The sequence below is a fragment of the Petromyzon marinus genome, chromosome 32 (assembly GCF_048934315.1).
Source record: "Petromyzon marinus isolate PM22_M1 ecotype Great Lakes invasive population chromosome 32, UKy_Petmar_22M1.pri1.0, whole genome shotgun sequence".
Taxonomy (NCBI): Eukaryota; Metazoa; Chordata; class Hyperoartia; order Petromyzontiformes; family Petromyzontidae; genus Petromyzon; species Petromyzon marinus.
In genome coordinates this window covers 14601381-14616971 of record NC_133698.1, presented here as the reverse complement: position 1 = coordinate 14616971, position 15591 = coordinate 14601381, and the positions used below count along the sequence as shown (strand labels likewise).

Sequence of the window (15591 nt, the reverse complement as noted above, 5' to 3'; positions counted from 1 at the left end):
TACTGACTCTACAGTAGTATCTAGTGACTCTGCAGTAGTATCTACTCACTCTATAGCAGTATCTACTAACACTACAGTAGTATCTAATGACTCTGCAGTAGTATCTACTAACTCTACAGTAGTATCTACTGACTTTATAGCAGTATCTACTGACTCTACAGTAGTATCTAGTGACTCTACAATTGAAACTAGTGACTCTACTTATGTACAGGAGAGATATGCGTGGTGCGCGCTGTTAGGCGGGTGCAACTGAGGTCGAACAGATGTGTGCATTGCAACATGAGGTTCGCACTGACAAACCACCAGTAATTAAGGGGAGAAGTGGGTGCAACCCAGGTCGAACAGGTGGGTACGCTGTGACCGGAGGTTGGCGTCGGAGAGACGGGAGATGGGGGCGATGATAAGGGATTAACGAAGGTGACCGGCGCCGGCCTGGCAGCGGCTTAAAGGGGAGCACGTGAAGACTCGGAATGAGGAGGGATATAGAAGGGGAGTGTGCGTAAGCAGAGGGAGAGTTGCCCAGGAACCAAGAGTGAAGACATCTTGCTGCTGCCGATCAAGCCTTCAACGGGACCTCAACCCTCACGCCGTCGCTGGGCGTGTGTTGGCTGAACCCCCTGCCTGGGACAGACGGGTGAGCGGGTATGAGGGAGCGTAGGTGAGCACAGCGGTGGAGATGCAGAGTCGCTGAGTGCGGAGCTGCTGAGTGCAGAGTTGCTGAGTGCAGGATAAGTGAGGTGCAGAATAGATAGGAGCAGGGAGAAGTCAAGTGTACGTGACTGTACAGATAGTTATAGGAGTGCCTACAACTGGCGCGAGAACAGGTGAAATAAAGTGTAAGCAGGTGACTTGTTACAACGTGTCAGTGTGAGTAATTTAACAAAACACTACACTTGTATCTATGGACTCTATCGTTGTATCTACTGACTCTGTACTTGTATCTACTGACCCTACCGTAGTATCTACTGACTCTGCAGTAGCATTTACCGACTCTACAGTAGTATCTAGTGACTCTACAGTAGTATCTAGTGACTCTACAGTAGACACTTCTGACTATAGGTGTAACTACTGACTATAGTTGTATCTACTGACTATCGTAGTAATTGCACATTGGCATGGAGGGGGGGGGGAGAAGAGGACACCACACTGTTTAGGATTTACCTCAGCATGCGGCTTGTGCAGCAATAACTGTGCTTGATATTTTTTTATTTTTGGCATTTTTTACCCTAAGGAGAACATCCATCCCGTCGCAACTCAGCAAGCGTTTTTGCGTTGTTAGGGGCAACCGTGAGTCGGCGTTTCCACACATGCGCATACGCATGCTTTGGCGCGCATTATCATTACAATCAGCGTACATTGTTACAAAGGGTGATTTTCTTAGTTTACATTGGACCAAGGGCAAAAACAGAGATTTTTCGTTGGGGGCTTAGTTTGTTGTACGTGTACTTTGTTGAAACGTAAACACAACAGTTGGTCAGTTAAACGTGTTACAAGGAAAGGGGCCGTCCATAAATGACGTCACGCGATTTTTGACCCCTCCCCCTAATAACACGGCGTCACAAAGAGTCAGACCCCCCTCAAATATGACGTCACAAAGCTCTGCATCCCCCCCCCCCCCAAAAAAAAATGCTTCAAATCGCTTTAAACTATTGTCATTGTTGTGCGTATTTAATGTGGCGCTACACTCTGATGTTGAAGGAGAAAACATTTATTAAAAAGTATATTTAATTAAGTAGAACGTGTTGTCTATATTTAAAGTTGCGCATTTTGATGTGACATCACATTTCTCAACCCCCCTCCCTCGTCACACATCGTCACAAATGTCTGACCCCCCCCCCCCCCCCCCACTAGGTGCCTGACGTCATTTATGGACGGCCCCATAGGCGTGTGCAGGTAGACAAAAAATGATGTTTATAGGTAATATTCAATATCAAAACATTGTTGGAGCGATTCAATCAGTGTGTACAAAGTCCAAACCTCTAACCCTACCCCAAACCCTTAACCATAACCCCTCACTCCAAACCAAATCCCTAACCCTTAATGTGAACCCCTAACCGTACCCAAACCGTTTACCCCTCACTCCTAAACCATAAACCGAACTACTAACTCCTAACCCTTAACCATAACCCCTAACCCGGACACCTAACCTGTTCGTAGCATTAGTCCTAATCCATAACCAAAATCCTAACCCATAACCCCTAACCTTACTCCCAACCCATAACCCCCTAACAATGTTGCTTCATACATTTTACTGTTCTTCCATATGGTATCATTTTCAGTCGACAAATTGCTTCATTCATACACTTAACAATAACTGTGGAAATTACACAATCATGACAGGCAGTAGGGACATTATTTATTACAATTGGTACATTACAAGTAGTTAATACATTCACATTCGTGCAATCTTTGCTAGTGCTCTTTGATGCCACCACATTCCCATTGATTTGCTATGTCATATCCCACATAGGCAATTTCAGACCTTGAAGGACAACCACCACCATCAATGGCTGGATCTAGGTCTTCTCCTTGGTCGCTGACCTCTGGCTACCACTCCAATGCGCACCCTGGTAACCTACCCTCTTCCACTCTGCACACGTGTCCCACCTATATGTACCTCCTCCTACTCCTGATTAGATCTACAGCATTTTCCTGCTACGTACTATTCTATTATTTAAGGGTCACAAGTAAATCCTAGCCACTACATGCAGTGGTAGTTTAGAATACACACTTAAGCAAGAGCATGCTTACTCAAGCATAAGCTAGGGTTAGGGAAAGCTTGCTGCAATATGGTAATATTCTTTGGGTCTTTCGGTAAAGCCACGTAGATAAAACAAATCATAAAAATATCACGACGTTTCGATCGCATCAGGTGAAAAGAACATACGCCGTGATATTTAAATTATTTTCTATCTACGTGGCTTTACCGAAAGACCCAAAGAATATGAATTCCTGCAGTCACGAAAGCTTTAAGTCAATATGGTAATACTATAACGCTATAGTATTACCATACAGTCGAACCATTCTTAACCACAGTAATTGGTTCTACGAAACCAGTCAGACAGCGATTTGGTCGTTAAGCGAGGGCAGGCAATATTCACTGCACAACGTACATATCTGTACACCTTTTCAGGTTTTCAATTATTTATTTCTTAGTTAAAACACTAATTGTCTTCCTCACTGTCTTTATTCGCAAGCATTTTGGGAGTCATAATTTTAAATTTAATTCAGTTTAGTCTAAATACACCAAGAATTAAAAAAGAGATGTTTACACTTCCAAGGGCAGCAGACACCAAATGTAAAAAATGCCCCAACGCTCATGAATGAACGTCGCTGATTGGCCGAGACCTGGTCAGACCACTTTGGAGCTCGCCGATTGGGTGAAATTGGTGGTCGTGTGCTTGTCATTAACAGGGGAATGGTCGGTAAGTGAACAGGTTGGGCTCTATGGAGGACCGTCGTTAAGAAGGGTTCCACTGTAGCCCATTTTGGAAAGATTAGTGTTGCTTTTTTATCTTAACATATCTTACTAGCCAAGTAATGATGAAACAACAACATTTGAGTCTATTGGTCACGGGACAAATCTATGGGCCTCTGTGAAAGTGTGTGGGCCTCCGTGAGTCTGTTAGTCTGAGCTAAGAGCCTTATATTATTATTATCATTAAATCTGATGTTAGCATATTGTAATATAGAAACACATATATCGCAACAACCCTAGCTTCAAGAACCCACAGTTTCTTTCATTCGCAGAAGCAGCGCAGGGGTCTTACAGAACATGGATGAGGTTTCGGATCAGGAAAGGGGCACGGCTCAAACTCGCAGTATATGTCGCGTGCTTTCTTCGCTGCCTCGATGTTATCGACATTCCGATTGATACGGCTTAGGAACTTTCCATTATCAGCAATCAGGGCCACCTTGTTGAGTCCAACGGGGAAGACTTCCAACTCGCAGTAGATGTCTGCGATAGGTTTGGCAGCCTCGATGTGGTCAATTTCTCCCCTACAGAGGTAAAGGAGAGTACACGGGAAGCAGCGAACGTGAGGGGGATAGTTTGTGTGTGCACGTGTCTGTGTTGCACCTTATGGAGAGCAGCCACGCAGTGGTTAGTGCACCGTGCTATGAACCCAATGATATGAGATGGATTCCTGGTCTTGGCCAACATTAGTGGTGTTTCGCTTATCAGGTTCTGAGCCTCCTCTAAAACTCAACCTTACAAAGTGCAGTGTGCAAACATCAGCACTGGGGAGGCAAAGGTGGCCAAGTGTGGTGCTAGCCACACCACCCTCTCGTGCACTGTGAAAGCCTTCATAAGCGCTCACTATAAGCTAGTTTAAACTTTTTTTTTATTTTATCAAGGCCCACTGAGCTATGTAGCGCTTTTTCAGAAGCAACCTGGCCACAAATGATAGCCCAATAAAGTGGTTTAATCACGTGGAAATGTATAGCAGCCAGATACTCTAAACGCATGTTTCTAAATGTGGAGGGGGAAACCGGGGGACCCGGAGAGAAATCCACTCGACCATGGGAAGAACATGAAAACTCAAAATATACAGGCGTTAGGGTCAGGATCAAACCCACAACCTCCTGTATACCAGGCGAGGTAGTTGACATCTTGTCACTGTGGTGCACACTAACAGCATCTGCTCCAACAACGTGTGAACATTATATGGATGGTATTTGAAATTGTCACTGTCTATGTTAAGCCTCACGGAAAATGAACAAAAAAGGGGAAGCTGTCAAACACTCGCATGTGGTTAAGGGAATAATGAATGTAGATATTACAGCAATCATAGGTGTAGAAATATTGTCACACGCCAGATAATAAGATTGACCCAATAAAGTTATACACTTCTCGTCACACGCCAACTGGATTTTAAGACAACCCCAAATTATACTTTAAAATACAGGTTGGGAAGGGTGCTTCATAATCTGTAGCATACGGTAGCCATTGATGGAGTGTGCGGGTGGTGTAGCTGCACTTCGGGGTGGGGGGAGGGAGACCTGGGTCCTAGAAGCAGGAGGAGAGACCCAAGCACCAGGATATGGAAAGGGCACAGGAGGCAGCAGAAGGTTGTACAAAAATACTTGGTTCAGAATCAGAATATTTATTTATCCGAGAAAACCGACGAGCTCTTTTTTACAGATGTCCAGTAGTTTCACAGATTCTTGCTGGAGTAAGGAGTGTGTGTGTGTGGCAGTAGCGAGTGTTAAGAGAGAAAAAATGGGAATAGAGTGAGATGAAAGGAGAGAGGTAAGAGAGTGTGCATCTTGTCTTTACCTTTGGATTCGGCTTAGGTAGACCCCACGCTCGTCTCTGATCAGGATCTTGCCTCCCCCCGATGCGGATCGCATCACGGTGAATGATCCCTTCTCGTCGAACATGTCCCCGATCGCCTCGATGTTGTTAATGCCATTCCTGTCCTTGCGGCTCCAGTACTTGCCATTGTCACAATACAAAACAATTGGACCTGACCGCTCCACGTACTGCTCCAGGGCTCCCAGCTGCACAACGCAAGCAGGTTTGTTCAATGTTATCATTGGTTATTTGAACTTATTTCACCTCTGAGGTGCAACAAAACCAGGACAAATGAAGGGTAGATCTCAAAATACCAGAAGATGGCAGCGGAACTGAATGTAAATGATTTTTCATGAGTCGGGTATTATTACGAATTTCCCACGACAGGATGATCCTATAAAAACCCGGAAACGTGGCCACCCGAGCAACGGATGATCCAGGACTTGTTTTGCTATCACTCTTGCTTATAACACAGAAGTATAAATCTTTGCAATTGCTCACCGGCAGTAGGTAAGGCACTGGCTTGAAGAGGGTGAACATGTCGGTGAATTCACTCGCCGCACGGATCTCATGGTTGCTGCTGTCCGATATCAACAGGAACATTCTATTGTCAGCACGGAAAGCCACCGAGTTCGTGCCCTGAGGGATAACGTCGAACTCACAATGCACGTCTGGGTTGGACTTGGCCGCCTCAATGTAATCAATACCACTCCTAAAGGGGGTTGACATAGGGTGCGGGGTTGAGGAGATGGTGGAGGGAGTGGAAAATTAATATACAGACGTTATCATAGTGAATGCCGTTGATGCACCACACTTTGCTAATGCTTTACACCCTCTGTCAGATTCCGAAGCTGCTGTGGGGTAGATACGCGACTCCAATCTCACCATGTGCTGCAGAATAGGACTGCATGGTTTTCTGTAATTATTTTTCCTTGAAAAAGCACGAAGGTTCAGTAGATAGTGTGCAGTCCTGAAGAGGACTGTACGACTTTGAGCTTGGGGAATTTTTAGTGGTTGCTTGTGGGGATATACCAAAATTTGCTAGTTTGTTGTTTACCACTTTAACTTTTGTGCAGTTAGTTCTGTTACGCAGTTATTTATGTTGTGCAGTTAGTTTCTGTCTCATTGTGGAATGCATAAACTTTTGTGCAGTTAGTTCTATTCTGCAGATAGTAATGCCTTGGAGATCATCATCATCATTGAGACCGTATGCTCCTCCTGATTACCATGTAGATAATTCAAACAAGGAAACGTAATGCATAGCAAGTTTTACTTCCTTGAATCAGTTGTGAGCATTATGCAGCATTGAATAACCATTGTTGCATCCAGGGACCTTCTGGAGATGTCTGGGGCATGGCCTAACAGCACCAGTGATCTTACTATGGTTGTTCCTGACCACCCCCAAAAGATTTTAGCTTCAAAACCCATAGAATTGGCCTTGCCATTTTTCTCTGGGGCCACGGGGACCACAGAAAAGTAAATTAAGAGCACTTTTTTCTGAAATCAAGGGTGTGCCAAATCACTTTGTTTTCATGTTTCTTGTTACCTAGACTCGTTGGGTACTTTGTCTAGTGGGCAGGACAAGGAACCGCTCCCCGATTCACTCCCTGGATCCTGACTGGAAAACAAACACTACTTTATTATATGAAACCAGGGTTCCCGAACAACTTTGCTCTTATTAAGTGTTTTGATATTTGGACTCCTTGTGGTACTTTGTTTAGTGGGTGGTACAGACAACAACCCCCCGATCCACACCCTGGACCCAGAGCAGACCCCTCCCCCCTCCCCCCCCACGTCTTAAAAGGGGGTTATCCTTGACAATTTTGCGAAGGTTGCAACTGAAAAGCTTCCAATCCCCACAGTTTTTTGTCAAGTACGTACATGGCGAGGTAGCCAACCTAAACCAAATGCTCCAAAGGGGTTCCGGGACCCCCTGGATCCCTAATCCGTTGTCCACACATTTTTAGGTGCCCGCGAACACTCATTTCAAAACCGGGTAATCCAAGGGGGGCGCCCAGGGGGGGGGGGCGGGGGCTAACCTAGCCTAATTACAGGATGCAAAAATCATAGATTACCCTCATGGGACCTCCTTTGCCAGTACCAAAATATGAGAATAGGTTTTTCCTCTTTTATCTGGCAACAAAACAGGTGTTAAGTTATTAAAACACCAAACTGAAACCTTTTACAAGGAATCATGTCTGCATTAACCACAATACTTGTAGTCAAAATGCAAAAAGAAAAACACTAATAATATATGCATTGTCTTTGAAACTGATTGGTTCACACCAGAGACAGCTTTCTTTTGTTTTTTGTTTGCATTTTGACCACAAGTATTGTGGTTAATGCAGACATGATTTATCGTAAAAGGTTTCAGTTTGGTGTTTTAACAACTTAACACAGCTGTTTTGTTGCCAGATAAAAGGGGAAAAACCTATTCTCATCGATTACCCTGGGAAGGTTTCCAGTCTCTAGCTTCAAAACTGTGTGAATGCATCCTGGTAAGCAAATATACAGACACACACACCCTCCTTTATTGATATAGATTTTATGACATGCAATATCCTATGCCATTTTGCTCCGATTTCTATTTGCTTCATGATGGTGGATGAGGTCACTCGCAAATGAGACTATCCTGGTCATCTGAATTCACACCTCAGTAGACAAACAAACTTGATCATTCTACAACTGTAGCCTGCCAGACTTTACAAATCTAAAGATACTTTTTTTCCTTGGGTCACTGAATTAAAAACAACCAGTACCTGTGAATGCAGCTCAGGTAGACACCTCTGGCATCGAGCAGATAGACCTTGGAGCTGCCCTTGGGTCCAGAGATAACGGAAAAAGCGCAGCTCTCATCCATAGTTTCTCTTTTTGCCACGATCTTGTGGACCCCATCACCTTGGTCCGCGCAGCTCCAGTAGTTACACTCGAGAGTGGAAAACGAGACTTGGCCCGGAGCAGAGTTCAGGAAGTCAGCCAGGATCCCAAACTGAGGTCAGGGTAAAATCAAGAGGCCATGATAACCATCAATTGTCATTTATTTTCTCAGTCAATATTAATTGTCACAATAAATATCAACCACCCTCCCTGGAGATGGCCAGGTGGGTCGGAGATCAGAGCACTATGCCAGCACCGCTGAGATATTTGGTTCCAATCCAGGTGATTCATAGACGAGCACATGGGCCCATAGAAACGCATATGGGCTCCTATAGTAGCACATAGATCCACAGACTCACACAGACCCATAGACTCTCAAAGCCTTAGTTCTGATTAAAATGGGATCTCAAGTGCAGTGAGTTCATATACGCTGACTGGTCACAAATGACGGCACGAAAATCCCATCACATTAAAATTGGTTCTGCACATAATTTGGCTAAATTCCAGCTCTTAGAATTTAAATATTGCTTTGTCATGCAACAAACATTACTCTTACATAAACAGCAGGTGAAAAAGTGCTGTCCTGTACTGTGTGGACCAGAAAATACTTTAAGGGATCTCAGAAGAAGCTTTGTCATATCCGCTTCTGTGGACCATTCTCTATCTAACATGAAGGGTTGCTCTGCGAGATTTCCAAATGGATATCATCTCATTATGTGACGCCAATAGCACAACCGGGATAACGTTGGGGGTGTAAAAACAAGTTTCATCGTGTCAGCAGAATGAAGAAGCACATTGAACAGCACACTGCACAAAAGGTTGTAGCACACGTGAATGATATTTACTTTGAGGAAAAGTCAACAGTGGTTGTCCTGTAGATCAAATTTCCCCCGCCACAGGAATCTGGAATATCTGACACTGTTTTGGGGTTTTAAACAGCAGATCAGCACCGCCTCAAATGCTCATTTGACGAGTAAACCAATTAGGCGTTTTCAATGGTGGAGCCAGGATTTTCAGGTCGGGGGGGCAACCCCTCCAGCAATGAAAAATGATAGTTGTTAGTAAGTAAGGACTTGTCCCTTGCATTTTATTCAACGCGTGTGCGGCGATGGCACAGCCATCAATCGAGGGTTGAATTCGAACCGTGTGTGATCGGCATCGCGCTCGCTGAAGGTATTCCTTCAGGGAAGTCGTGTACTGTATACGCAACTGAGCATAATTTTGTGAGTCACTTATAACTGCTTTGCCGTTACTTATTGCCAATTATGGACTCAGACTATTGTCCCATCATCTCAGAATCACTGGCACGTAATCATATGCTACACAGTGGCAGTGGAGGTCGCAAAATGCCGATTTATTACTAATAAACCCCAATGATCCGATCGAAATTAGGGATTTCGATCGGATCATTGGGGGAGCACGTGCCACCCCACAACGCCCACTGGCTCTGCCAGTGTGCGTTTTGATGCATGAACTTAGAATTGTAACAAGTTGTGCGAGTCTGTAGGTGTTCATGCAAGTCTATGGGTCACAGGAACCATACATAAACTTAGGATCGCAGAAAGCTTCCAAGCCAATGAAAAACATTGTACACCATGGTATAGAGAATAGACTAACAAGCCTGATGATGGTGATTGTGGCGCTTTTGGTTCTAGCCTACTTCAAGGCTCACCTTTATTGACACCACTATTATATTTTTGTTTAGCAAAGTCACGCTCGTGTATAGTGTGGGTCAAGTCTAATTAGAGTAATGCCTGCTTTCACACCATAGCATATATCTGCACCAAACGGTGTGCTTACACTATACCTCAGGACGATCCCTTTGTCCTCATACTTACACCTGAGGTTATGCGTTCCCGCACACACACACCCTTAAGGCACGTTCAGCCTTAGCTGGCATTTACCTCCCACTTTTGGGCTACATTCACCAGAAAGCAAACGTCAAAGTGACGCTCAACGTCATCGCTCGACGTCATCGCTCGCCGTGGGCCAACCCCGGCCTCCCATCGTGGTCCGAGGAGGAAGAGAGCCGGTGCCTGCTGGCTCCTCTCCACAACAGGTCAGAGTTCAGAGGCAGCCTCCCTGTGCTCCGCTGCCCGTCCCTGCTCCCCCACAGGGTGTCCAAGCTGGACGCTTAAGAGGTTTTTGGGGACTGCTCCTGTTCCCTACCGGCTGGCGCTCACAAGTATATATAGCTGCGGTCTTCTTCCATCCACCCTCCGGTATCTGGTGGGGGTGGTGGTCCTTATTTATAGGAAGCCGGCTGCACAAATGGTGATTGACACCTTGTTTGTTACAAGTCTCTAATTTTCATCAGCTGCCTTCCCTATTACAGGTGGACCCTACCCTCCATTGTGTTCTGCCTTGACACTTATTGGTGCCATGTGACAGTGATGATGGCATGTAATCAGGAGGTTTGGCCGGTGGGCAGGTGAATGAATGGATACTCACCTGTGACTTGGCGAAATGCACCTTGAAGAGGCAGTAAGCGTCCACTTTGTCTTTGCCCGACTCCAGGTTTTGTTTGTCACGATGAATTCGTGACAGGTACTTCCCATTGTCGGCTCTGAACGCCACGCGGTGAACCCCAAAGGGAATGACCTCAAATTCACAGAAGATGTCCTGGGTGGGCTTGGCTGCATCGATGTGGTTAATTCCAGACCTATTACACAAATGCGTGTTTAATTTAGGAGGAAATAACTTTGAATCGTATGGCATAAGCAGCATCATCACCATTCTTCAATAGTTATTCACATTTAATCCTACATCAATCATTCGTAAATCGTTATGCATCAGCCATAACCTATCCATTGCTGAATGTTGACTTCTCCCGTGGTCACCTGATGCAGTAATGTCTCCTATACACAAGCTCAATTTTATTTTTGTCATTTTAGGGTGAAGGCTAGGGTCGCTATTTCAAATAAGACTATCCTGCTCTCAAGAGATCTCACTTGGTAAAAAAATAAACAAGTTTATGCAAATGATGATAAGTGAAGAGATGTGAGATGCCTCACCTGGTGAAGCGGCTGAGAAAGACCCCACGCCGGTCTTTAATCAAGACCTTGGCTCCTCCAGAGGGGGCGTGCTCCACCGTGAAGGCACCACTCTCCTCGCGTGTCTCCTTGGCCACCTCGATGCTGTGCGTGTCCCCATAGACGACAGTACCCCAGTAGTGGTTGTTGTCTCCCAGGAAGAATGCAGTCAGCCCCGTGTTCACGAACGGGGCAAGGCACCCGAACTAGCAGCACCATGCACACTCGAGAAAATTAGTGTCTAGAAACCCAGATACACACCCAACAACACCCGCCATTTGCCACTAAGTGGTGGTTATGTTACCATGGAGCCTGTGCTAGGCCATGTGCACTTTGAGGCCATGTGAAGTGTCGAAGGCTCACTGACAGGAGGTCAAAGGAGAGACCCAGTTGCCATGGGTTGACCGACTGAGATGACTGACAGATTCCCTACGTATACCTCCTACTGTGCCAACTTGCTGCATTTGAGCGGCCTAACACTCCGCTCATTGTTCCGAGCGTTGCTCCTCTGTCTTCCATTGTTGTGGGAGTGCAAGTGGCTATGCCTGACCAGTAGCGTCCTTCACGCGCCTCCTCCATAGGGCCGATTTTAACACCACTGGTACCAGTATTCGGAAAATCCACTTAGCTCCACATCATTCCATACCGCATTAGCCCATCAGTTTAACACGTAGGCTTTCGCGACCAATATTATCCATAATACAGATGTTTGGGTTAGATTTTGTAAATATAAATGCGTCGTTAAACCCGCCACCACCTGACACAACCCACTAGTAAGGTTTGTCACGTAAACAGAACATGTCAATTGTTTACTCGTGCAGCACATCGGTGTGTAGGAGAGCCAAGCCACAACATTTCCTATCTGAATATGACGTTTCGCCAGTAATTACAACTTGCTTCATCAGGCGACAGACAGATTTCTGAAGAAGTCCTCCTGTTTAGTTCCTTACATAATTTACAAACATTTTAATTATTATTTTTTAATAACGATATATACAACAATGCATAATGTGCATGCATAATGTAAATTAATTACCCGATGAATAACCCAACCGGTCACGGTTATGCATGGTAATTGATATGCATACATTAACCCCCCACCCCCCGCCCGCTCTGGCCTTCGCACCTGATTAACTCACAAGTGACAACATCATTTATTCCTCTATTTAAGATCTAAGCGGGAAGATTTCTCCACAACTCTGGCTGTTTGCCTAATAATGCGAGTTGTAATTACTGGCGAAATATCGTACTCAGATTATACATTGAATCAACAAACAACACCTTTACTCATTCATTACAAAATTGTAATATTTCAATTAACAACCATTTCTCTTTAAGAACGAGGTAATTTTCATATTGCACACAAACATTTAACATTACATGACAAAAAATTGTGACCACCTAATATATACTACAACGCAACACATACGAAGTACATATCAATAAGAGAGAGAAAGGAGGCATCATTGGAAGAGGATACACATGAAATGCCAAGGACTGCCAATGGTGCTTTCCGAGTAAGCAAGGGGGGACCCGGGGCGTAGGTGCAAAGCACGTGCGGTGCAATGCCAAGAGTGACAGGGAGACGAGAGAGGATGGAACAGGAGACCTGGCTGTAAGTTACAAGCACACACAGTACAGATACGACTGAGGCTACTGTTGTTGAAGTTTAAAGTTATTGTATACTTTTTGGTTCTTTCGGTAAAGTCACGTAGGTAGAAAAATGTAATAAAACAAAAAAATAATATATCACGACTTTTCGATCACAACACAAGCGGTCGTTCTCAGGCGGGAAAAAAATATCCAGCAGCGGAACTGCTGAACCAGCGAGAGAGCTGTTAAAACAAGAGGTTATTTACGTGGCGATGGGGCAAGCAGGCGGGGTCTGAGTTGGAAAGTAATTTCTTCCCCGGACGCAATCACGTCAGTTGTGTTAATGGAGGAGATTAGGGAGAGAGATTAGGGAAAGAGATTAGCATGAAATGAGCTTCCATCGCCGCATAAGAGTATAGTCCCCGCATATGCGCACAACAGCAGTGTTAATGGGAGATTAGCACTATGTTGATGGGAGAGATTAGGCAGGGAGATTAGGGGGATTAGCAAGTTAATGTCATGTCTATGTGCAACACAAGCTGTGGCACTGCCAACTGTGCTGTGAGAGGCAAGCGCGTCCACGCAAGAGAACCACCGCAACGGTGGTCGCGCCAGTGAGACACAAAGCCCATCACATAGCCAGAACCATCGATACATCGAAGCTAAGGGAGCAGAGGTGGCCATGTTAGTGAGACATCAGCCCGTTAATGCAGAGGCACCTAACAGGGCAATGCAACTCAGAGAGTCGGAGATAACAGCCAAGCGACAGGGAAGAATGGAAGCACCACAGCAAGTTACGACTTTGCTTGATTAATAACGTCCTGAAATTGTCTCTGTGTTTATATATCTGGATGGCTTCATGGAAAAATCTTTGATGGTAGCCCGAAGGTTTGCAGAGTACCCTGGTCTCGGAAAAAAACAATATCGTGCGAGCTCACTGCGTTATAACAATGATCAGCCACTGCAGAGATATTGGTTCTGCTGTGTTTCAAATCTGCCTTGTGTTCGCGAACACGGTCCGAGACATGTCGTTTCGTTTCCCCAATGTAACTGCTGCCGCAGACACAACTTAGTTTGTAGACACCAGGGTATTGCATGTCAAGAATGACATCCTGCACAGATGGGATCAAAACACGGATTTTGTGTACTGTATTGAATCGGACCTGGATCTTGTGTTTCCACTGCTGGATTTTTTTTCCTTCCGCCTGAGGACGACCGCTTGTGTTGCGATCGAAACGTCATGATATATTATTTTGTTTTATTTTATTTTTCTACCGACGTGACTTTACCGAAAGAACCAAAGAGTATGGATTCCTGCAGTCACGAAAACATCAAATCAAGTTATTGTATAGTTGAGAATAAACATGTTGCAGTTCAGCCAAAGCGAGCCTCTGACATGCTGGATGTTGGTGCGAACATTTTCTGAGAGCTGGGAGAGTGAGTGAGCGGGCGGGTAGGTGCTGGCATACCTTTCTCCACATGTCCACTCGCTTGCTTCTGTCGTGGCTCCAGTCTAGAATAAGAGAAGTTGACTCACTTCTAACCTTTCACGACTCACTCAACTATCATTACTCATCACTCACCACTCCTTCAACACATTACCACTCACTCATCAAAAACCGACCACTCACCTTTCACCACTTGCTCACCTAATCGAACATCAAATCGCTCATGCACCCAAATTTTACCTGCCATGGCTCCTGAAAATTGGAGTCTCTCTTTCTGCGTCTCTGTAAGGTTTCCGTTCCACGTCCTTGAAGTTGGCGGTTTATTCGAGGTCGAATTTCAGATTTCTGATGGCTATTTTCACACAATTCCTGCAGTCATACACACAACGAAACAGTAATCTATACACTCGAGGCAACACCCTGCAAGTAACAACTAAATCACGCTCGCCACAACGCGTTATTATGTTCCCTCATAAAATCTCAACTGCCCCTTCCTCGGCCCAACTTTTACATGTAAAAAGGAGCCCACACGAGTCGTCCTGGTAAGGGAACTTGATTTCTCCAGTAACAAATACAAAGATCCCCCTTATAGCCTTATATACTCTTGGGGCAAGTGCCTTTATCGAGCACCTATGAAGGCCGTCATGGGACACGAGGGGGGGGGGGGGGGGTGGCCAGCACCACGCCTGGCATCCTTTGTCTCCCCCGTGGCGATGTTTACACATGGCACCAGGTACTCATTTGAGCCCGAGTCAACCTCGGCAAAGCCCATGACTGGATCAGATAATCGTCACTGGGGTTGTCCGTGAGCAGGAATCGAACACGGGTCGTTGGGTTTGTAGCCCACCGCCCTAACGGCTGCGCCACCGCTCCCCCCACACTCACAGCACAGGAAAGATTTCTTCCACAAGCCTTTTCTTCTCCCAGTGCTCCGAGTTCCCAACACACACCCCTTATATATTCTGCCTCCTTCGACCTCATGGAATCTTCCATAAGTTCTTCGTAGAACCCCTCGCCCCCACACCCCCCATCTCCATTGGGTTTCCTCCAATCCTGTCTAATTTTTCGCTCCTCTGTTACCACAGTCCTATTTAATTATGAATCTTGGCTGTGAACCTGTGTTACCCAAACTAACCACAGCGTGCCACCAAACGATATTTAATGATATTCCTTTGTAAATAAAGCCTCAGGGTAGGTGGGATGAGGTACTTCGGAATTTATTTCTGGCGTCGCTTCTCCAAGAGGTGACATAGCAGGTGTTGAGTGGATAGGTCGGATGATTAAATGTGTAAAATGCTTAAAGTAGTGTCATTTTCTAGGGGTATGTGATTTTATCAATGAAAAG

The 15591-nt window shown here is 45.3% G+C and overlaps 1 protein-coding gene across 1 annotated transcript; it reads right to left on the bottom strand.

Moving 5' to 3' along the window:
- Positions 1-2334: 2334 nt before the first annotated feature.
- On the bottom strand, positions 2335-15231 carry LOC116937331 (uncharacterized). Its single transcript, XM_032944394.2, has 9 exons — positions 15132-15231; positions 14487-14615; positions 14268-14311; positions 11188-11411; positions 10625-10835; positions 8056-8285; positions 5798-6008; positions 5279-5502; positions 2335-3999 (listed from the first exon to the last, which is right to left on the bottom strand). The coding sequence occupies exons 2-9, from the start codon at positions 14491-14493 to the stop codon at positions 3741-3743; spliced, it is 1410 nt and encodes a 469-aa protein (XP_032800285.1). The 5' UTR covers positions 14494-14615; positions 15132-15231; the 3' UTR covers positions 2335-3740.
- Positions 15232-15591: the final 360 nt, after the last annotated feature.